This window comes from Tasmannia lanceolata, unplaced genomic scaffold (genome assembly GCF_043159265.1).
Source record: "Tasmannia lanceolata isolate RefF3 unplaced genomic scaffold, GAP_Taslan_0.1 ptg000024l, whole genome shotgun sequence".
Lineage (NCBI taxonomy): Eukaryota > Viridiplantae > Streptophyta > Magnoliopsida > Canellales > Winteraceae > Tasmannia > Tasmannia lanceolata.
In genome coordinates, this window is record NW_027518701.1 from 2122660 (window position 1) to 2144686 (window position 22027).

Sequence of the window (22027 nt, forward strand, 5' to 3'; positions counted from 1 at the left end):
TCTTTATGCCATCCCGTTCTCGTGGCAATTTCAACTTGATTGGCCTTCAAAGAATATCATCTCGCATAATCTCGATCCCGATTGTCGATGCATGTTATCAAGTTTGTAATCCGATGGTCCAAAATGGCTCGATCATGGATTTGAAATTTTTGGCCTTCGAACGGCATAGATGCACCTGCATCAACAGCCTAGTCAACAAAATCTGTAACTTCAAAAAAAAATTCATATGATCCTTAACTAGTTCGCTGAACATTGTCAATGAATATACCCTCAGATCAATTCAAAAATAAAGATTTTACTACTCAAAAATATTTTTATATAGTCGTAATATTTTTCATATTAAAATGATTGTAGTTTGAATGAGAATGCAAAAACAAAGTAGGGTGAGCGTAATTCAAAGGCGTTTTGTTAAGTAGGTTGGAGTTTAATAGAAAAAAGTGTTAGGAAAGTAAAACTTTTTGGCTAAATCATGATTCTTGTTGACTAATAACCAATCTCATTTTCAAACCCCTTCATCAGTCTGCCAAAAACATAAAGGTGTTTTGTTTATCCTTATGGACCTAATTTTCAAACGTAAATGTGAACGTAATTAGGTTCCATGCAGTGGTCGCATGGAGTAGGTGAACTGCCGGTGCCAAAGATATTAATTGGATAAAGACCGCAGCCTCTTAATTAGACCCTATATAAGATTGATTCACACATGTTTTGCCACACTCCTCTCCAATATTAGCAAGCTATGGCTTCTTTCTCCTTGCTCTCTACTACCTTGGCTCTTCTTCTCTTGCTCTTCTTGGGCACCTCCTCTGCCCAACTCTCCACCAGTTTCTACTCGAATTCTTGCCCAAATCTCTTTACCACAGTGAAGTGTACCGTCAATTCTGCAATACAAAATGAGCGTCGGATGGGCGCATCACTTCTTCGCCTGTTCTTCCATGATTGCTTTGTCAATGTAATTTTTTATGGTTATGTCTTTCTAGAGAGTGATTTTAGGATTTAGGATGCTTCGATTGTATGTAGTTTAGTTATGTGATATAGAGATAGTATTTTTTAATAGGGATTTGCTTGGGACCATCGCAGAAGTCATTTCGCGGGTGACCTGTTGCATGAGAGAGCAGCCACATAGGCTCAGATTTTGTCTTATTCATTTAATTCAACTGAAGTGGCTGTTCTCTCATGCAACACCCCGCCGGGGAAATGCTTTCTTCGATGGTCCCTAGTAAATCACTCTTTAATATTTATGATATTATTCCCGAACGGCCCTCATTTGTTATGGTGGTTGGAAGCCATATGAATTTGGGTGTGACCCTTTACTTGCACCAATAAGAAAGGCAAAGGCACATCTTGGGAAGCCACGTGGACTTTTCTAATGGTGCTCTAATGTAATTTCCTTGTGTCATTAAGTAATTTACAGAAAAGAGCTGACAGGTAAAACGTGAGATTTTACATGGTGCAAGCCCTTATAGTCTCTTATTTTTCTAAAAGTACTGCCCGGCGGCCTACACATACGATGATCCAAACTGTCCATGTGATGGGCCATGATATAAATAGGTTGTGCCGAAAAAATCATTTCCAGAGGATGATCATAGCCCTTCGATCTATTGAGGAAATTCATATTATGGAAAACTATTTAGATCGAAGGGCTATGATCATCCTCTGGAAATGATTTTTAGGGCACAACCTATTTCTTCTATGGCCCATCAAATGGACGGTTTGGATCAGTAAAAAGTGTGGGTCGTACAGTACTTTTAAAAAAATAAGGGACTATAAGGGCTTACACCATATAAAATCTCGGTAAGACATGTGCATGTGAAGGGGAGAGATCATATGATGAGCGGGCCTACAAAGACATACTCATCATCCCTTCCTTGATATTTGATCTAACAGCAGCTCACTTTTTGAGAAGCCGCTATTGGGGTTTTTGCAATTATCAGGGGTGGTACTTCCATCTTACCACCTTTACGTCTTTGTGGGACCCACCATATACAGGGATCTTCCGTGGAACCTACCACATCAAAGCATGAGGCAAAATCGTGGGCCTCACTTGATGCATGGATTTGAATTGGGTCTCTTATAAGTAAAAAATTTGGGCATTTTGGTCACAAATTGATGGCAGGACTTGATTTGCAAAATTCACTCAAAGGACTCTATTTGTAAATTGTGAAACTACGAGACTGTTTGTGCAAATAAAGCAATTGTGTTGGTGTAGGGCTGCGATGGGTCGCTCCTTCTTGACGACACATCAAACTTCATCGGAGAGAAAAATGCCGCTCCCAATCGGAATTCAGCTAGAGGATTCAACGTGGTGGACAATATAAAGTCCAATGTAGAGAAGGTGTGCCCAGGAGTTGTGTCATGTGCCGACATATTGGCTATTGCCTCTCGAGACTCTGTCGTCATAGTAAGTAACTAAATTCTACCTTCGATGCCTAATGTCTCATTTAGATGGTCTTGATTGACCTGATGTCTTGTAGAAGGAGAACATCTATTGTTGCATGTTCTTCTTTGATTATTGTTCATATCTCTGAAGTAAAGATTTCTTATCATGTTAAAGTCACTATGTGGTATGTGGTGTAGCTTGGAGGGCCTAGTTGGAATGTCAAACTTGGGAGAAGAGATGCAAGGACTGCTAGCCAAGCTGCAGCTAATAACAGCATTCCCCCTCCAACTTCTAGCCTCAGCAACCTAATCTCTAGCTTCAGTGCTCAAGGTCTATCTGCTAGGGAAATGGTCGCCTTAGCTGGTACGTATAAAATCTCTCTCTAGCTTTCTAGTTTTCTATCTTTCTCTTTCTGTCTCTCTCCCTCTTTCTCATATGAGTTCGTTCAAATAGGTTCACATACCATTGGACAAGCAAGGTGTACAAATTTTAGAAATAGGATATATAACGAGAGCAACATCGATAGCACCTTCGCAAGTACAAGACAGGGAAATTGCCCAAGGGCTTCAGGTTCAGGCGACAATAACTTGGCGCCTCTAGATCTTCAAACGCCTACAGCCTTTGATAACAATTACTACAAGAACCTCTTTAATCGGAGGGGCCTTCTTCACTCTGATCAACAATTGTTCAATGGCGGATCAACAGACTCCCAAGTCAGGACTTATAGCAACAACCCAGGCACCTTCAATTCCGACTTCGTCGCAGCCATGATAAAGATGGGGGACATCAAACCTCTCACCGGTTCCAATGGGGAGATCAGGAAAAACTGCAGGAGAAGGAACTAAGGATCATTCTTGGATTGAATTTCATATATCCTGTTTGGGTTTTATAGGTTTTGTGTTTCCTAACAATAAAACAGATGAAAAGGAGAGTTTTGGATGGGAGTTATTTATGTGCTTGTTTGAGATTTATCTATGAAAACTATGCTTTTATGTAGGGAAATGATATCAGCGCCAGAGTGTTTTGATAAACATGCGCTCCACTTGTCTGTCGTGTAGTATTTAAAGAGATCTCAGAGGATATTACAGTTCTCAAAAAGCTCTTTAAATACTACAAGACAGACAAGTGGAGCGCATGTTTATCAAAACACTGGATATCATTTCCCTTTATTTAACCAGTTGACTAGTTACACTAAATGATCAAGTAGACATGATTAAATAACCTTTGTGTTTGGATGCACCTTGAATTTGGATTTGGAGTTGAATTTGGATTTATCAAATCTCATAATTTTAAAATTCGCAAATTTATAAATAGTGTCGTTTGGATGACCATGTAAAGATTTGGATTTCAAATCTAAATTAAAAAAATCTCTTGTTTAGATGCTCTTTGGATTTGGATTTGAATTCTTTCAAAACCAAAATCCACCAACATACCCATGTAATAAAAAATGATCAAAATATGCCGTATCGGGTAAAATTGAGTAGAATACCCTGCGTCATGGAAAATGACAAAAATACTTTTAAGACAAAAAAAATGATCAAAATACCCCCATATATGATAAAAAAGCTAGAATACTCCTTGGTCGTGGTAAAAATGACCAATATACCAGTAAGTCATGGAAAATAAATAAAATACCCCAATTACATAAAAATGATGAAAAGCTAGAATACTCCTCGGCTCTCATATCTTCTTTGCATAGTTTTGAAAATATTATCTAATTATACTAATCATATCATTTTCCTTTTTAAACAATATTCCCCTTAAGTAAAAACGAAAATCTCTTACATTATCTCTTTAGAAGCCAATAATTCCTCACATTATCTCTTTAGAAGCCAATAATTCCTCTCTCTCTCTCTCTCTCTCTCTCTCTCTCTCTCTCTCTCTCTCTCTCTCTCTCTCTCTCTCTCTCTCTCTCTCTCTCTCTCTCACACACACACACACACACACACAAAGAAGCTTGCACAAAATTCATGAAAAAAAATATTTTTTCCTTGATTTTAGCACCCTATAACATCCCTCTCCTCTCCCTCTTCTACCCAACAAAAAAAGAGAGGACATATCTATTCACCCTACAAGTTTTTTCTCTACACATAATTTAAATCATTCTCTAGATTCTCAATTTGGAACGAAGAATCCAAATGAATTTTTTTAGTACTTCTAGTAACAGAATTGCATTTAGAAAACTCATATCTAGAAAATCAATTTTCCTATTTGCTTTAGCAGAATGAAGCTTGGCAGGCATGAGATAGATGCTAGTATATATATAGAACAAACCAATATGGGGATGTATGTTTGGTATTGGGTCCTGGAACCTAATTCCAATGGCAACTCTTCCTTTATCGGATTGTATAGGAAGATTTCTCCCAAATACGACTTTTGTGGCTTATGAGATTTTGATTGTGTCTTTATTCTTCGAATTAAGAACCTTCAATGGGCACAACACCCAAAAATCTCGAAAAAGTAGATTGTATGCACATTTGAGTTCGATTGAGAAAGGAGGAGTAATCTGAAAGTGGTTATTTTTAGAATCAAACAAATCATGTAATCAAATCTCTAGTGTGGGAGCTTACCGACATAAACAAATGGAAACCCAAACAAAAACACAAAAGAATAAACAAAGAAAAGAGGAGAAGAGGTAAACTGATAAAAGGAATTTTTTTATTAAAGAGATTCAAAGTTTTCTTCATCCTATATAGCAACGTCCAAGAGTGATGTAAAATAACTTACAGGGGAATTGGTGACCAATCATGGAAGTGATGACCTAAGCAATTATATGATTTGTAGAGGCAAGGAGATTGGAAAATTAGTCACTAAGTTCAGATTTCTGAACTAGAGTAGGATGGACTGTCAGCTGGTTGGATTTCTCTAGAGATTGCCCTTAATTCTTCTAACTCCGGGTGAGTTTTGATATTGTGTTTCACTGAATCAGTCTTGATAGGGTCGGCTCGCAATACTTCAAACGCATGGGGTTCTCTCGGTTCTGCATCTTAATAATCAAGCTCAGACGAACAGAACATCAACATGCACTTCTCAAATCTTGTTAAGACTTTGTAATCTGTAAGGATTTCTTAAAATGTGGATTAAACTACATAAATTGGTACGGAGAAGAGGAGGATCTAAACTTCAACTTGGAGCACAGTTTGATGTACAAGCTGTTGTCCCCATTTGGATCTGATGTTTCGAGTGGCTTCAAAAAAAATCAGGGTATGTCCAAATGGACATTCAGATCATGTTGATCATTTAAGAGTGTCGACATCGAGTACTTCTTGATATGGAATCAGCTTACAACTAAAAGGCTTGGATTCCTTAGGTTATGAGTAGAATCGTGCAATACAGAGCGAGTACCTAGAATTCGTCCATGCACAGTAAGTTCTAAAACTTAATGCTAGCCCTGAATTTTTAAATTACAATGTGAAGGTCAAAAGAGAAGGAAACTTGGTGATCAAGCTTCCAAAACTAGGGCTGCAAATGAACCGAGCTGGCTCGCGAACATATTTGGGTTTGACTGGTTAAAAGCTCGGCTCTGGCTCGTTCGTTTACTAAACGAGCCGAACCCGAGCCCAAAAATTAGGCTCGCCAAAATAAACGACCCGAACTTGAGCTTTGTATAGTTCGGCTCGGAAAAGGTCGTGAGCTTTTTAGGCTCGGTTCAAAAACGAGCCGAGCCGAGCTTTAAAGCTTGGATTATATTTGTTTTTTATATATAAAATAAAAGAATGTGGGTTGTTTGTTACAAATGAAGGTTTGGCCGAGTGGTTAAGTCACCGGATTTAGAGGGGGCTTGGGTTCAAATCCCACATATATATGTTTTTATCATTCTTGAGACGAGCCGAGCTTAAGCTCGGTTCGTTCCACTTAACGAGCCGAGCCGAGCCGAGCAGAGCTTTTTCGAAAACTAAACGAGCCGAGCCGAACACGAGCCTTCTTAAAAACTAAACAAGCCGAGCCCGAACACCCCAAAGCTCAGCTCGGCTCGGCTCATTTGCAGCCCTATCCAAATCCCTCTATCCTTGGATGAATTTACAAGAGGGAATTCTCTAGGGCTGTTCATTCGGTTGAAACCGAACCGAAATAGTTGAAAATAACCGAACCGAAATATTTCGGTTACTGAAAAAAGAAAACCGAAACCGAACCGAATTACGTTCTAACCGAACTTGAACCGAAACCGAAAAAAAATCGATTCTTCGGTTATAACCGAATTAATGAGTAAGACAAGAACAAGTTTATAAACCCCCCATTTCAGCTTGTATTTTAGGAGTAAAAAGTGGACAAAAGTAGAAAACAAATCATTTTGTACCTTTTAAAACAGAGAGAGTGAGAAATCCCATTTTGTACCTTTTAAAACAGAGATAGTGGTGGCCATGACAGCCGTGGGTGGAGTCACGAAGTTGGAGTCGTGGCCGATGACAATCGCCGGAGTTAGAGTGGTCTTGCGGACGTGGAGGCGTGGCCGCGTGCTGTGGAGATCTTATTCTTCTTCAGTTCTCACTTCTCAATCTTAGCCTCTGAAAATCCTAATTTGTAAAAACTACAGGAGAGAGAGAGAGAGAGAGAGAGAGAGAGAGAGAGAGAGAGAGAGAGTGAGTGAGTGTGAGTGTGTTAAAAAGCATAACGTATAAACCCTCATGTAGGCAGATGTGCTAGTTGTGTTTTGATCTTACACCACCTCTGAATGTGATTTCACGTGACAAAAGGCATTAAATACAAGACCACATTTTGCATTAAAAAACGATACAAACCCTAGGCAAGTAGCAAGCTGTGCTAGTTGTTTTTTTATTCACCTTATAGAATAATACACCACCTCTTAATTTGATTTGACGTGACAAAAGGCATTAAAGACGAGACCACATTTTGCATTAAAAAAAGGGTTGTATTATACTACTGTTGGGCGGAAAAGACAAGACCACATGCCAATATTTAAATGAGAAAATGACCAAATAAATGGGCTTTCTACTGACTATGACGTGTCAAGAGGGGTTCTAAATCACCAATCAAGAGTGCATATGACTAAAATGTCCTTGATTCTCTCTCTCTCTCTCTCTCTCTCTCTCTCTCTCTCAAATCACCTTTTTTGAAATGATTACATTTACAATACAAATCCCAAAACCCACCTTTTTCCCTCTTCTTCTTCTTCCTCCTACCTACAAAAAAAAAACGTACGTCTGAAAAACCCAAAAACCTCCATTGTTAGATGCCAAAAGCTCCATTCTATTGCTGAAAGCCTCATTTTTAGATGTCAAACCCTTACTTGCATTGCACAACGCCTCCATTTGCAACAACGATTGCAAAAAAATGTTATTGGATTCCGAAATCGCAAAAACCTTCACTACAAACCACCATTCCATTGCACAAAGCATCCATTCAATGGAAAGGTGTATATTTCTAGCCATCTCCCTTCTCTTTTTATTATAAGGCATGTTTACAAACTTGAATGAAAGTTCTCCATGTTAAACTACTGTCTTCCATTGCACAAAGCCTTCAATCACTATTTAATCATATTTAAATTACTTTAAACATTTTATAATCATTGTTATTTTACTGTAAACTACTAATTTCTTAAGTTAAACCACTATTTCACTACGATAAACCACTACTGAAGGCCACTAAGTGGGTGTTTATAAGTGGTTTATATAGCTTCTTTGGTTAAGAATCCTCAGTAATGGTTTATAATCCTAAGTAGTGGTTTATTTAGGTTTACCAGTGGTTTGTAGTGTTTATAATTGGTTTATATGGCTTAACAATGGTTTAGAGTGTTTATAAGTGATTTATATAGGTTAAGCAATAGTTTATAGTGTTTATAAGTAGTTTATATAAGGTAACCAGTGGTTTAGAGTGTTTACAAGTGGTTTATATAGGGTAAACAGTGGTTTATCTAAGTCTATCAGTGGTTTAGAGTGTTTATAAGTGGTTTATATAGGCTTACCAGTGGTTTAAAGTGTTTATAAATGGTTTATACAGGGTAAGAAGTAGTTTATAGTGTTTATAAGTGGTTTATATAGGGTAAGCAGTGGTTTAGAGTGTTTACAAGTGGTTTATATAGGGTAAATAGTGGTTTATACAAACCTAGCAGTGGTTTATAGTGTTTATAAGTGGTTTATATAGGCTTATCAGTGATTTTAAGTGTTTATAAGTGGTTTATACAGGATAAACAGTAGTTTATATGTTTATAAGTGATTTATATAGGGTAAGCAGTTGTTTATAGTGTTTACAAGTGGTTTATATAGGGTAAACAGTGGTTTAGGGTGTTCACAAGTGTTTTATATAAGCCTAGCAGTGGTTTAGAGGGTTTATAAATGTATAATATATGGTAAACAATGGTTTAGACAATGGTTTAGAGTATTTATAAGTTGTTTATATAAGTCTAACAGTGGTTTAGATTGTTTATAACTAGTTTATATAGGATTAACAGTGGTTTAGAGTGTTTATAAGTTGTTTATACAGTGTTTGTAAGTGATTTATATAGGGGTAAGCAGTGGTTTAGAGTATTTACAAGTGGTTTATATAGGGTAAACAATGGTTTAGAGTGTTTATAAGTTGTTTATACAGTGTAAGCAGTGTTTTATAGTGTTTGTAAGTGGTTTATATATGGGTAAGCAGTGGTTTAAAGTATTTATAAGTGGTTTATATAGGTAAACAGTGGTTTAGAGTGTTTATAAGTTGTTTATACAGTGTAAGCAGTGTTTTATAGTGTTTGTAAGTGGTTTATATAGGGGTAAGCAGTGGTTTAGAGTATTTACAAGTGGTTTATATAGGGTAAACAGTGATTTAGAGTGTTTATAAGTTGTTTATACAGTGTAAGCAGTGTTATATAGTGTTTGTAAGTGATTTATATAGGGGTAAGAAGTGGTTTAGAGTTTTTACAAGTGGTTTATATAGGGTAAACAGTGGTTTATATAAGCCGATAGTGGTTTAGAATATTTATAATTGGTTTATATAGGCTTGCCAGTAGTTTATAGTCTTTATAAGTGGTTTATACAGGGTAAGCAGTAGTTTATAGTGTTTATAATTGGTTTATATAGGGTAAGCAGTGGTTTAGAGTGTTTACAAGTGGTTTATATAGGGTAAACAATGGTTTAGAGTGTTTATATGTTGTTCATATAAGCGTAGCAGTGGTTTAGAGGGTTTATAAGTGTATAATATATGGTAAACAATGGTTTAGACTGTTTATAAGTGGTTTAGAGTGTTTATAAGTGGTTTATATAGGCTTAGCAGTGGTTTATAGTGTTTATAAGTTGTTTATACAGTGTAAGCAGTAGTTTAAAGTGTTTGTAAGTAGTTTATATAGGGGTAAGCAGTGGTTTAGAGTATTTACAAGTGGTTTATATAGCGTAAACAGTAGTTTAGAGTGTCTGTAAGTGGTTTATATAGGAGTAGCAGTGGTTTTAGAGTATTTATAAGTTGTTTATTTATGATTACCACTGGTTTTGGGTTTTTGGCTAAAAAAGAGGGTTTTGGAGGAAGAAGATGATGGATTATGGTTAGATTTTGTGGAATTTTGAGGAAAATTTGTTAATAGAGTTAGGGTTTGGAAAGGGTTTGAGAGAGAAGGGAAAAAGAATGAAAAATAGAAGGGGCAATTGAAAAAATAAATAGCAAGTTCCAGAGTTTTAAACGTGCATGGAACAGTTCTTGGAATTCCGAGAACTTTTTTTTCTAACTGTGATGTTTGCTGCGGAATTCCGAGAGAAAAGCTCGAACTTCCGAATACTATGTTGTTTACTGCGGAATTCCGAGAGGAAATCTCGGAGTTCTGAAAAAAAAAAAAATTTCTCAGAGATTTGCTGGTGAGATTTGCAGAGGGAGAGAGAGGGAGAGAGAGAGAGAGAGAGAGAGAGAGAGAGAGTTGCCAAAAAATTTCCGCCGGCAAGGGGTATTTGCAGCGAGAGAGAGAGAGAGAGACGGAGAGAGTTGCCAGAAAATTTCCGCCGGCAAGGGGTATTTGCAGAGAGAGAGAGAGAGAGAGAGAGTTGCCGGAAAATTTCCACCGGCAAGGGGTATTTGCAGCGAGAGAGAGAGAAAGAGAGAGTTGCCGAAAAATTTCTGCCGGCAAGGTATTTGCAGAGAGAGAGAGAGAGAGAGAGAGAGAGAATGTTAAAAAAAGAAAAACTAAAACTAAAACTAACATTTTTTTACAATGAGGGCATTTTTGTCCCAAACCCATCCAAACTAGTCAACATCACTTCAAATTTGTAATTTAAAAAACACCCCCCTTGCCACGTCATAATCAGTAGAAAGCCCTCTTTTTTAGTCATTTCCCCTATTTAAATTAGTTTGAAAAGTCAAAAAGAGAGTGACATAAAATATATCAAATAACAAATAAATTTTTAAGGCTTTTCTTTTACTGCCATCAATACTTCGGTTGTTCGGTTAAAACCGAAGTTTTTTTTTACAAACCAAACCGGAAACCGAAAACCGAAATATGCTAAATAGTGTAACTGAAACCGAACTGAAAAATCCAAAAACCGAACCGAATAATGCACAGCCAAGAATTCTCCCTAGGGAGAATTGTCTCCAATCTAATTTCTCATTCCATTTAAATTCAAGTAGGCTGATTACAAAATGAAATGAAAATTGCCTTTTATAGGTTTCCTGAGATGACAATTGATCTTACCCCTAATTAACCCAAATAGACTAAGAAGGGACAAAAGTAACTAGAATTACAGAATAGGACACTAATGCAATTGAAGCAAGATAAAAAAAACCCTAAGCTAAAGAGTCATGAAAGGCCGACGTAAACACTCCAAGGGGATGCTCCTGCATCAAAGAGCCTGCCTGTATAAAAGAGTTTCTTGGCCTAACTCAACCAATTCATCTTCTTAATGAAAAATGCCTACTAGGAATAAAGTTCCTAATAAAACTTCTAATCTTTCACAACTAAACAAGTATTTTTATAAAAAAATTCATAAACTTATCCTATGTAAAACAAACTTGTAACTACCAAGAGTCCTTAACCAACTAGAAGACTTATCTAGATTTATCTTTCAGCTTTGTGAAGTTTGGAAATGCATCCAATTACCATCAAGCATCCAATATTCTTGATAAGAGTTGCTCGCTTGGCTGATAAGAATGATATCTGGTGTGATGTCCTGGATTTCGAATTAAATGCATTGGGTATTTTAATGAATTAATTGAAGACATAATGTTGATCACAGTTGCTGGATTGACAGAAGAGATTTATGGGATCTAACCAATCTGGAAATGAGTCCATTTGCGGAGATGGTAAGTTAACATTCAATGCTAAGTGGCCAAACAGTCTGGCAGGAGTTCATTTTCGATTGCCCAATGTTTCTCTTGCAACTGCTTATATACCAGAGGAGAGAGTATACAAGTTCACACATTAGCTATCAGCTTCTTCTTTATTGCCCAAGTGGAATAAATGCTGACCCTTGTCAATCTTTGATAGGCAGAGGATGAATTAAATATTTTTTTGAAACGTAACAACTTTATTAATTTCTGTAAGCAAGATTACATCAACGGGGACAAGGCATCCCACCAATGCAAAAAAAAAAAAAAAAACATACAGCAAAAACCCATTAAACCCCTTAATTGCCCCCACCCCAGATAGGTCAAAGGTTTTCAGCACTCCCTGCCTTTATTTAATTCATAATCAAATAATAGAATGAATTAAATACTGGGTCCTTGTTATTCGACCATCTCAGTCCTTGGGTTTAGCCGTGTGGCCATTCTAAAAATAATGTTGAGCCCTTACTGTCTGAGAGCCCCTTCTTGGTTTCCCTTGTTATTCGACCATCTCAGTCCTTGGGTTTAGCCGTGTGGCCATTGTAAAAATAATATTGAGCCCTTACTGTCTGAGAGCCCCTTCTTGGTTTCCCTTGTACAGGTTGCTACAAGAAAATAAAGGATGCTAAATTTTGGCGAAGTGGTAGATACTAGAATCACCTGCCTCATTTTATGCGAAGAACAAGATTCAAAGAGTTACTTGAAATAGCCCAATGGAGAGTCGGGAAAGCACTTGAATCCAGTCAGAATTTCCAGTGTCCCACAATGCATTGAGATGGTCTGTATTTTTAAGGAATTATTAACGAGCAAGAGTGGGGTCTCATTTTCAGAGTAGAGGCTGGTGGCCTAGAAGGGTTGTTCCATTGATGCCAGGAAGAGCTCACCTGAAAATTTGGATAATCAGATACAGGGTAGCTGTAGAGTTCATCTGTTGGTTCCGAAACTTGTTTGTAAAATGTAAGGCGGTCTAGGACATAGGAGTCTTGGGTTTTAAATGTGGTTTGATAGGGCGTGGTGATGGATAACGGTTCCCATTTTAGAGACAGTATATATGCAAATGTTTGATTTAGATAAGATTTCTTGCTTTGGATGAAGTGGAAGAGTTATGAGTCTAGCTTGTAGTCTTGAGAGGATTTGTACGTGATTTAGATAAGAATTCTTGTGTGGTTGTGAATGTTTTGGAGGTGGGTTCTTTCAGAATTGATGATTAATCGCCTGAATAGTTTGTGCTGTAAAGCTAGCCCCTTCAACAGAACCCGTTTAAGGATGACGCCGATGTACGAACCTCATAGGATTGTCTCAGATTGCCTATGATTTGTTAAAAAATCAACTAGGTAGGGCTGGAGATGGTTGAATCTTCCATTGCATTGAACCTGCATTCTCTCTACTAGACCTCTCTTCTGCGCTCTCTCTCTCTCTCTCTCTCTCTCTCTCTCTCTCTCTCTCTCTCTCTCTATTCAAGTTTAGGACAAATGTTTTGCCCAGATGTTGTCTTGCCCAGTCCCTAATGGAGAGTTTGTGGGTGCAGTTTACTCCCCTCCCTCTGTGTTTTTGAAAGACATTGCATGACGAATATTGGTTTAACCATTAAAAAAAAGGATAGAGGTTAAGCAATGTTGGTGCGTTGACATGCATAAGGTGCCACTGAAAGTTAGCATGCCCATTGTTTTTTATAAGGTTTTGCTTTGTACCATTTTTTTCTGGCTTTCCACAGCCTGTATGAGAGACAGTGGAATGATGCCACTCTTTGGTAGAGAGACTAAATGCCAATATGACAATATGTAAATTGACTAGGTTTAGACTCTATCAGATGAGACTGCTGTGATAGATGTCTGTATTCTGTTGGTTAGTGATCACCAATGTATTACTGTACACTTTACGCTCGGTGGGGCATCATCACCCAGGGATAGAGCCCCAGACCACGAGGTTAACCATGTTATTAGTGGTATTTTTAGTACATGTGCTGGGTATTTATATAATCTAAGGGGCAGCGCTTCAGTTTAGGGTTAGGTGAAATGGTTTCAATTCAGTGTTCCGAGGGTGGTGGAGGGGAGAAAAGTTTGTAACTATAATATCAAAGATTTTTAAAGCTTCTGGAACAATATTTAAATTTAAGTGGATTATGAATTTTAGGACTCCTTATATGCCCTAACTAAATATAAGTTTTTTAACCCTAAGCTAATGCAAATGGTTCTTATATCTAATGTGTAACTAGGTTGTATGTCCCAAGGAAAACAATGGGCAGACTAACGCATCATATTCTAGTCATCAGTCGGCGATGTGGATCTCATTACCCGTGGAGATTCGTTGATGCGATTGAAGAAATCATTGGCAAATTGAAGGTCACAGGGTGCGCTTTCAGCATGAGTGCAGGTCCTCTAAAGTTGATGCCGGTCGACTGGCCCACTTTGGACTCTGTATACCCCACTTGGAGCTTTTTTGACTTCCTTCCTCCTTATGAACACTCTGTTTGCTTTCTCACTTATGTAATTTCTTTCTGGTTTTTGTTACTTTGCTTGTACTTTCACCACCTCAGTCTTTTTGGGCCCATTCCTTCTCGTTAGCTATTACTAATAATTCCTTCTATTTGAAACAATCAGTTCTTCAACCATCAATTATCCCCACTATATGTAGTCTAAGAATTAGGCCTTCAACCCTTGTAACTATCCATATGACCTGAAGCAGCAAAAGACCTTTTAGGAAACCTGGCATTCTTTCTCAGCAATCTGTCAGATCCTTATGGAACTTCAGTTTGCTTATCAGGTTTGCAATGAGATTGTTCATCTTTCTCCCTGTGAAAAGTTTTGCTGGAACCGCAAATTGAACAAATCTAAGTTTTCGACGTCTCCAAGATTCAAACCGGTATTGGTTGATCATGTGGCAATGATCAAATTTGCTTACCAATAGTTACATAGTTGTTGCATTATGATCAGGGAAGGGAATTGCTGAACTTCCATTGAACCTGATCATGATGTCATTTACTAAAGAATTGTACAGATATAGGCAGTGCCAATGTAAAAATGAAGCACATATTGAGACAAAAAAAAAATTCAGCTATAACTGATCTATTTTTAAGACATATAGGTGCAATTATCAGTGTACATTTGGAATGCTTTGGGTTTCAGATGTATAAACCACAAATTCAGTCTATATGGGATCTGTTGCCATCATAGTATGTATTGAACATCTGACATGGTATGAGATTCAAATGCCTTTAGCATTGGGCCTGATTTTTATTTTCATTTTGACATAAAGCATCCAGAAGTGTAAATTTAACTTCAAACCACTAGAGAGAATAAAATAAATGGCAATCATTCTTGTCCATTGATTTAATATGCCGTTGTAGTATCAACAAAACATTTGACATGTTATGACGTTCAAGTGTGTAGGTTACATGATCATATATATTTATTGAGAAAGCCACAAACTTACAAACATAGATATGTAAAGATGGGATGCTTGGGTCGCTTAACTGAAGTAGAACTCATGCATGTTTATTGAGAAAGGCGATGATGAGCTGGTTCACCTGTTCAGGAAACTGTTCCTGAACAAAATGAGTTCCTTCGGGCAGGAATACGATCTCCAAATCTGGGACATAGTCCTTAACCTTTCCACTCTTTACATAGTCTTCCATGCCTGGGAACTTGAGGACATAGTCCTTCCCACCCATGACCAGCAATGCAGGAACTTGGACCTTTGGATCTGTTATGCCTGACGCTTCCAACGACGACCTATGACAAACCCATAAGCTATGTTATTACATTGACTAATAGAGCTCTCCTTGAGCAAAAGATAGAAAAGTACATTTCCTCAAGATCTTTTGACAGTCCAAGTATTGAAAATATCAGAAAGAGTGGGACGGAGTTTATGAAACAGAACTAAGAATGGCGGTGGCTATTCAGATACATGTTTATAGCTCTGTCAGCGTACTTACCTATATTTCACTTGCAATGGTAAGCGGAATCCCGAATTCTCATATAAAGCTGCATAGGCTGTTAGATCTTCATCAGTGAACCACAAGGGTAAAGGAGTGGATGGGTCCACCAAGTCCATGATCTCCTGATCCTTCCCAGCTACCGGAAGTTCACTTCCAGAAAAGAGAATGTAGATGTTTCTCACAACTGTCTTGATATTGAAGCGTCCGAAATCGGCTTCAGCTCTTCCAGGTTCCTGAAAAAAAAAGTAGCATACCAGCATATGATTTACATGGGAGTAAAATTACAGGTGAGCAAAGGAGGCTAGATGTTAAATACTTGATCTATTGTATCACGGGCTTAAACACCATAGTAACAATGTGGCAGGACAACGAACACTCTTGGAAAGCCTTCATCTCTTCCATGTATATTTAAATGCTTGAAGTAAGTAGTGTCTAGAAACTAGAACCCATGTGCTTTGTAAATCAACTTCTGTTCATTGTTTTTGAATTTTGATAAGATTCTGTAAAGTCTAAATCCCTGGATTCAATTTTATACACTTGAACTCATGGGAATGGTTTTAACTTCATAACATGTTGGTAAAATATGCCAACGAACCACTGGGTAAGGCTGCCCTAAAAGGGATTGATAACCCACTTTTACCTGATAGACTACTATTTGGTATGGCCAACAAATCAAACTTCTAAGTTTCCAAGTGCTTCAGGTGGGGTGGGGACACCCAAATCGAATGGGAGGTCACGGCCACAGATTAAGCGGCTAGTGAGGGGCAAAGCAATAGTCTCAGTTACTGGGTTGCTTGAGCTAGAGTTTATCTCAAACTCAAACGGTTTAATATGATAATATAATGAGCTGTATATGTGTACAAATATTAAATACAGTGATTAGCCGAATGGAAAATACACACAGATAACACCCAAAGCAGCTGATCGAAGCCCCCTCTTTTCATCTAGTAACTTCTTTTGATTCGAGAATACAAGACCAGGATAAGCAATTATTCTTCTTTTTTTTGAATAGTCCATTCAGTAGAAGCACTTGATTCTTGAGAAATCTACTTGGGTGAATGAATGAGTTGGGTTGGCTATAGTGGGGTGGAATATGCTATAAACAGATTCACCTATTCTTCTTGTCAGATAATCTTCAATTGATTTCTTTAATGGTTATATTCTTCAATTGGGTCTGATTTTATTTGCAGCTAATGGTTTAATTTTTCTTATTCCAGAACTCAGATCCATCTAACAATAGTGATTGAGTAGTTGAGGAAGGAGCAAAAGAAAGAAAAAGTAGAGTACCTGCCACCTCAACATGTAGAAGCCTTCAGGGAGAAGATCACGAAGGAATGCATGGGGTCCTGAAACCATGAAGGGCGCCCCTAATGTTATGACTCCCAACACCCTTTCAGGATGCAGAAGAGTGAACTGGTAAGCGGGTCGTGCTCCAAAATCCTTCCCGATAAGAAACGCCTTGATTGACCATCATCATCATCAGAAGAAGAAGAAGAAGAAGAAGAAGAAGAATTCAAACATTAATTGAAATTACTAGAGCAAAACCAAAAGGATCATTCGATCAAATCAACACTCCACCGTTTTAATTTCTGAGCCTCTTTTTTTTTTTTTTGAAAAATGACCAAGATATATTGATACTATGAGAATTACATTGGGGACCAGGAGTCCCAGCTAGCATTTACATAGTATGATTGGTCAAGAGTATACTCCTGACCAAAAGACGAAACAAAAAGAACTATTCTTAGTTACATCATTACATCATTACAAACTTGAATTGACAGACATCCAAACCAAAACAACTTCCAAGTCCACCACTGAAATTTTCTCTCTCAAACCTCCTGAAGGGCAAGAAAAGGCTCCAAGGAAGGATATCACCCAAAGCAAATGACCCAAAAGTCTATCAAGCTAAGGGGAATCAACTTCCAAGCAAATTTTGTATACGAAGCATGAACCCCCTCATTTTGATTACTCTACTATAATGAAGTTACCCATATATTACCCTTTTTATGAATTTGTAAATGGGCAATTCATCATAATTAGTAGTACAATAAGAGAAAGAGGTAAAAGGGTTACCTTTGAAATGGAGAAGGAATCAAGAATGGCAAGGAGGTCATCGACAAGGTCAATGAAGGATGCTTTTTCAGGTTGAGGAGGGGTTTGGGAAAGGCCATAACCTCTGAAATCAGGGGCGATTGCTCTGAATCCAGCATTGGCTACTGCCAACATCTGGTATCTCCAAGAATACCATATCTCAGGAAATCCATGCAAGAAAACTACAACTAATGGACCTGTTGTTGTTCAAAAAAAAAAAAAAACCCAGTAAGCACCTAGAAGGGATTGGATTGGGAGAAAAGGGGAGAAGCATATTTAAAATTATTAGCACCCTTTCCGATCTCAGCAACGTGAAGCTTAAGGCCTCTTATGTTGAGATATTTGTGTTGTATCTGATCCATTTCAATCGAGTATGATAAGGAAGGAAGGAAGTAATTGGAGGGGCTAAAACATCATATAAAAAGCACACAACATATAAAAACTCAGTTGACCTGTGTCCTCAAAAAATATAAAAAGTCACAGCCCACAAACTACTATTTGACGTATGATGCCAAACGAGCACATTTCACGTGTTACATTCGTTTTAGAATTTATTGACCACTCAGGTTTTTCCTAGACTCTGTTTGGATGCTTAAGCATTCTTTGGGCAAATAAAGTCCATCAAGCGGGGGCAGGGTTTTAAAACCACGGAAAAGCCAAGTAAAATCCTTGTTTGGATGCAAAGTTAATCGGGAGAGGGAGGATTACTTATGAAATTTCTTATTTTTTGGATTATTTCATATGAAAAGATATGTGATATGCCCCATTACACGTGTCTCTTGTCTGGTAGTTCTTAGGGATTTTGTTGCTACATTGGCAACCAAGCACCATAAATTTCCGCACCATAAAGTTGAAGAAAATTGATTTGTTTTGTTTGGAAAATTGCCAGAGGATGCCTTGCATGTGGCATCCAAACAGAGCCAATTCTATCACCATAGCATGCAAGTCAGTCAGCATCCTCCATTCTCTGTTTGCCTTGAGGGTGCGCTTGGATCGCCGAAATCGAGAATTGGAATCCCCAACCCAATCCAATCCTATTCCAATTCTCTCCATAAGCGGTATGGGATGCCTAATTCTAATGTTTGGGTAAGAACAGGAAAGTCAAAATTGAGAAACCACAACAACAACAAAAAACGAAAAGGGGAAAAAATTGAAAAACAATGTTGTCTTCAACCTTGGGCAACTCGATTGTCCTTAACATTGATCTACTCGATCCTCTCTGGATTTGTGTGTGTGTGTGTGTGTGTGTGTGTGTGTGTGTGTGAGAGAGAGAGAGAGAGAGAGAGAATTTCGTGAGGATGAAAATCCCTCCGAAAATCTTTAGTTCAGTGTGAGCCAAGCCATTTCTGTTCCTTTCTATCTCACCCAAAATATTGGTTTGCTTAGCTGCTCCTTACTAAAAAATGAATATGCTGCAGCAATTGATGAAAGCTTCTTCAACCAAAGGGAGGAGATCATTAACGTGGCCTACGACAGTCACTGCGTACAACACAGAAATCTCATCAAGAGTACCCGCACGACTAATTCTCAGGAATGACCCCAAAAGCAAGAACAGTGTCACATGTAATAAGCGTCTGCATCGTTCTATCTTCTCTCTTTTGGGCTAGAGACTAATAATCTTGCCCAACTTTCATCAGATAAACCAAAAATATCACTTGAGATGGTGAGAAAGATAGGCAGAGATCAGATAATAGTCAATATCCTGCCTTAGAATTCATTGCACATTTATAAAATTGAAATAAGAGAAGACCCTGTGCTGAGAAGAAAAATAATTTCTCTTTCTTACTTTTTTTTCTCAAATATTGAAATCAAGGAATGGAGTGAGATGATCCCTTACAGTAAACTACATAAATATTTAATCTGGAGAAGGAGTTGATTCATTACCTTCCACTCCATTGTACTACTTACAAAACAGATAGCTATGAATTATATAGAACACAGCAATCTGAGATTATATGACTAATAACGCTCCCTTCTTCCACTTGGAGACTTCTACTCTGTCTATTCCACAGATGAACTGCAAAGCTCTCTTTGCGAATCTGCTCAAGCTTTGCCATCACCCATTTCGAATGCCCACCATCCCTGGGCCCATGAAAGAGGCTATGTATCCTGCTCCAATCGACTGGATAAAACGCCAATGGTGGCAACACAGTGAAATTAAAACCAGGTCTCCCAATCACCCTTGAGACCACCCTTGAAACCAAATAGGGACCATTGTGCCCCCACTTGTTTCCATCGAATGTAAGCATGAATTCCTTGATGAATTTGTAAAGGAGGGGATGTTTCTTATCAAATATCATGACCGCGTTATTTAGTCTACTCCAATTTCCAGTCTCGACATTGATTGTCTGAGCCCCAATAACATTCCTCAGAGTAGAGAAGCTCTTGAGGACTAAGACATCAGTGTCTAGATAAATTCCTCCAAATTTGTATAACAGGGCAAGGCGGAGCAAATTGGAGATGTTCTGACCCAGAGAAACTTCACCAGGATTGATATTCCCCTTCCTTAGCCTATCAAACCACAATTCTGCATAGGTGTTCTTGAAAATGTAAGAAAAATCAGGTGATATTGCTGATACCCGAAAACCCCGCAAAGAGAAGGGTCTTAAAAGATGTAAACCTCTCTTTGAATCCATAGAAGTTGAGATTATAAGAAGACAGGCATGTGGGTGTGATTTGAAAATGCTCTCTATTGTAAATAACTCCCGCTGACCAAATGATTCCAGTGAAGAAATCCAAGTCATGAAGAAACAAAGCTCACAAGACCCAGTCAAGAATTCCTTTGCTCTGGATGAAAATCGCTTGGAACGCGCGGTTTGCTGCAGAATCTTGAACATGGGTCTGTTTCTCCTCAACCATCTTGGCTTTTGAGACAAAGAAATGTTCAATGGAGGAAGAAAGGGTTGTAAATTGTTTAGCTCTTGATGGGTTTTCTGTTTGATGGGTGCAATTTCTTCCTTGACCGCGTACATAATTGAAGAAGAAGAAGAAGAAGAGATAGGTGTTGTTTCTCTGCCTGAGAAAGGGTATGAGAGGGTGTGAGTTTTGGAAGGGAAAGGAATGGCTAAGTAGAAGATGAAGAAGAGAAGGGAGAGGAGAGAGGTCTGGAGGAAGAAGAGAATTACAAAACATCTCTTTAACTTTTTCAGATTGGGGAGAAGAAGAAAAGGGGTTCTAGTTCCACTATCCATCTTTGCAAGGAGGGATTGATTTCATTCTCTGACTTTGAAAAGGACGAATGGAGTTGCAGCAAAGCAATTGGAAAGCTTTGTTAATGGCAGACGCGGCAAAAATCAAAATATAACTACATTTACTTGCAGTTAGGCTACCTTAAAAAAAGGGCAATGATAAATTCCCACCCCTCTAGGATAATTCGCACCCCTGTAAAAGTTAAAAAACGTTAGTCTGCCACATAAGGTTTTAAATTTCGATTTTTTGGTAATTTTGGTCCCCACCGAAACCGAAATTTTAGCTGAAATCCAGAAATTTTGGCCGAAATTCGGTAAAGGCGCTCCTAATGTCATTTTTTTGGGCTGAAATTTCGGTAATTTCGGCTGAAATTCTATAAACGAATAAAAAATTAATATTTAATAAAACAAATTTGCCGAAATTTCTGACATTTCCGAAATCTCAACATTTCGGAATGTTTCAATTTCGGTCCTCACCGAAATTCGAAATTTCGGCCGAAATTTAAAACCTTGCTGCCACATACCCTCAAAGATGTGATTTAACAACTAAGATATTTTGCTTTATAAATTGGGAATAGCTAGCGTTCATCACAAAAGGCATTTCGCGGCTGGTCTGTCGCACATCAGACCAGCCACATCGTGAGCTTTTGTCTTCATTCACAAGGTGGCTGGTTGTCTTCATTCACGAGGTGGCTGGCCGCGAAATGCCTTTTGCGATGGACCTTCGCAAATCCCTTATAAATTTAGTAATAAAGCACAAATTAAGATTTTTAATTCTTTCAAAAATTGCAGCATATGTCGGAGATTTTTTCAATCTAGTAAAATCTTTTTTAGTGGACTTTTATAATGCCACATCAGCGACCCTACCATCCTTTTTAAAATGGAATTGCTAGGGACCATCTCAGAAGGCATTTTGCGATTGGGCTGTTGCATGTGAGACCAACCACACAGGCTCAGATTTTGTCTTATTAATTTAATTCATACGAGGTGGCCGGTCTCACATGCAACAGCCCAGCCATGATATGCCTTCTGCGTTTGTCCCTAGCAAATCTTAAAATTTATATTTTCTTTATCCGCCAAGTGGATGATAAAAACAAGGGGCGACTAAGTAGATGAGAAAAATGAGTTTCATGACTATCTCAACCTTTTTTTGTAAGTTTGAAATAGAAATTGATTGAAATATATGCCAAAAGC

General features: G+C 38.0%; 3 protein-coding genes and 1 long non-coding RNA gene across 4 annotated transcripts; 1 reads left to right on the forward strand and 3 right to left on the reverse strand.

The window, feature by feature from the left end:
- Positions 1-719: 719 nt before the first annotated feature.
- Positions 720-3316, forward strand: LOC143857132 (peroxidase P7-like). Its single transcript, XM_077367451.1, has 4 exons — positions 720-949; positions 2207-2398; positions 2575-2740; positions 2831-3316. Exons 1-4 carry the CDS (start codon positions 737-739, stop codon positions 3220-3222), a joined length of 963 nt encoding a protein of 320 aa, XP_077223566.1. The 5' UTR covers positions 720-736; the 3' UTR covers positions 3223-3316.
- LOC143857133 (uncharacterized) lies at positions 2883-6958 on the reverse strand. The gene is made up of 2 exons (XR_013238455.1): positions 6713-6958; positions 2883-3203 (listed from the first exon to the last, which is right to left on the reverse strand). It is a non-coding gene; the product is annotated as an uncharacterized LOC143857133 (long non-coding RNA).
- A 7955-nt stretch (positions 6959-14913) lies between these two features.
- On the reverse strand, positions 14914-18119 carry LOC143857247 (epoxide hydrolase 2-like). Its single transcript, XM_077367669.1, has 5 exons — positions 17938-18119; positions 17628-17842; positions 16842-17012; positions 15552-15787; positions 14914-15348 (listed from the first exon to the last, which is right to left on the reverse strand). Exons 1-5 carry the CDS (start codon positions 18005-18007, stop codon positions 15102-15104), a joined length of 939 nt encoding a protein of 312 aa, XP_077223784.1. The 5' UTR covers positions 18008-18119; the 3' UTR covers positions 14914-15101.
- A 1283-nt stretch (positions 18120-19402) lies between these two features.
- Positions 19403-20899, reverse strand: LOC143857342 (uncharacterized). Its single transcript, XM_077367774.1, has one exon. It carries the CDS (start codon positions 20834-20836, stop codon positions 19565-19567), a length of 1272 nt encoding a protein of 423 aa, XP_077223889.1. The 5' UTR covers positions 20837-20899; the 3' UTR covers positions 19403-19564.
- Positions 20900-22027: the final 1128 nt, after the last annotated feature.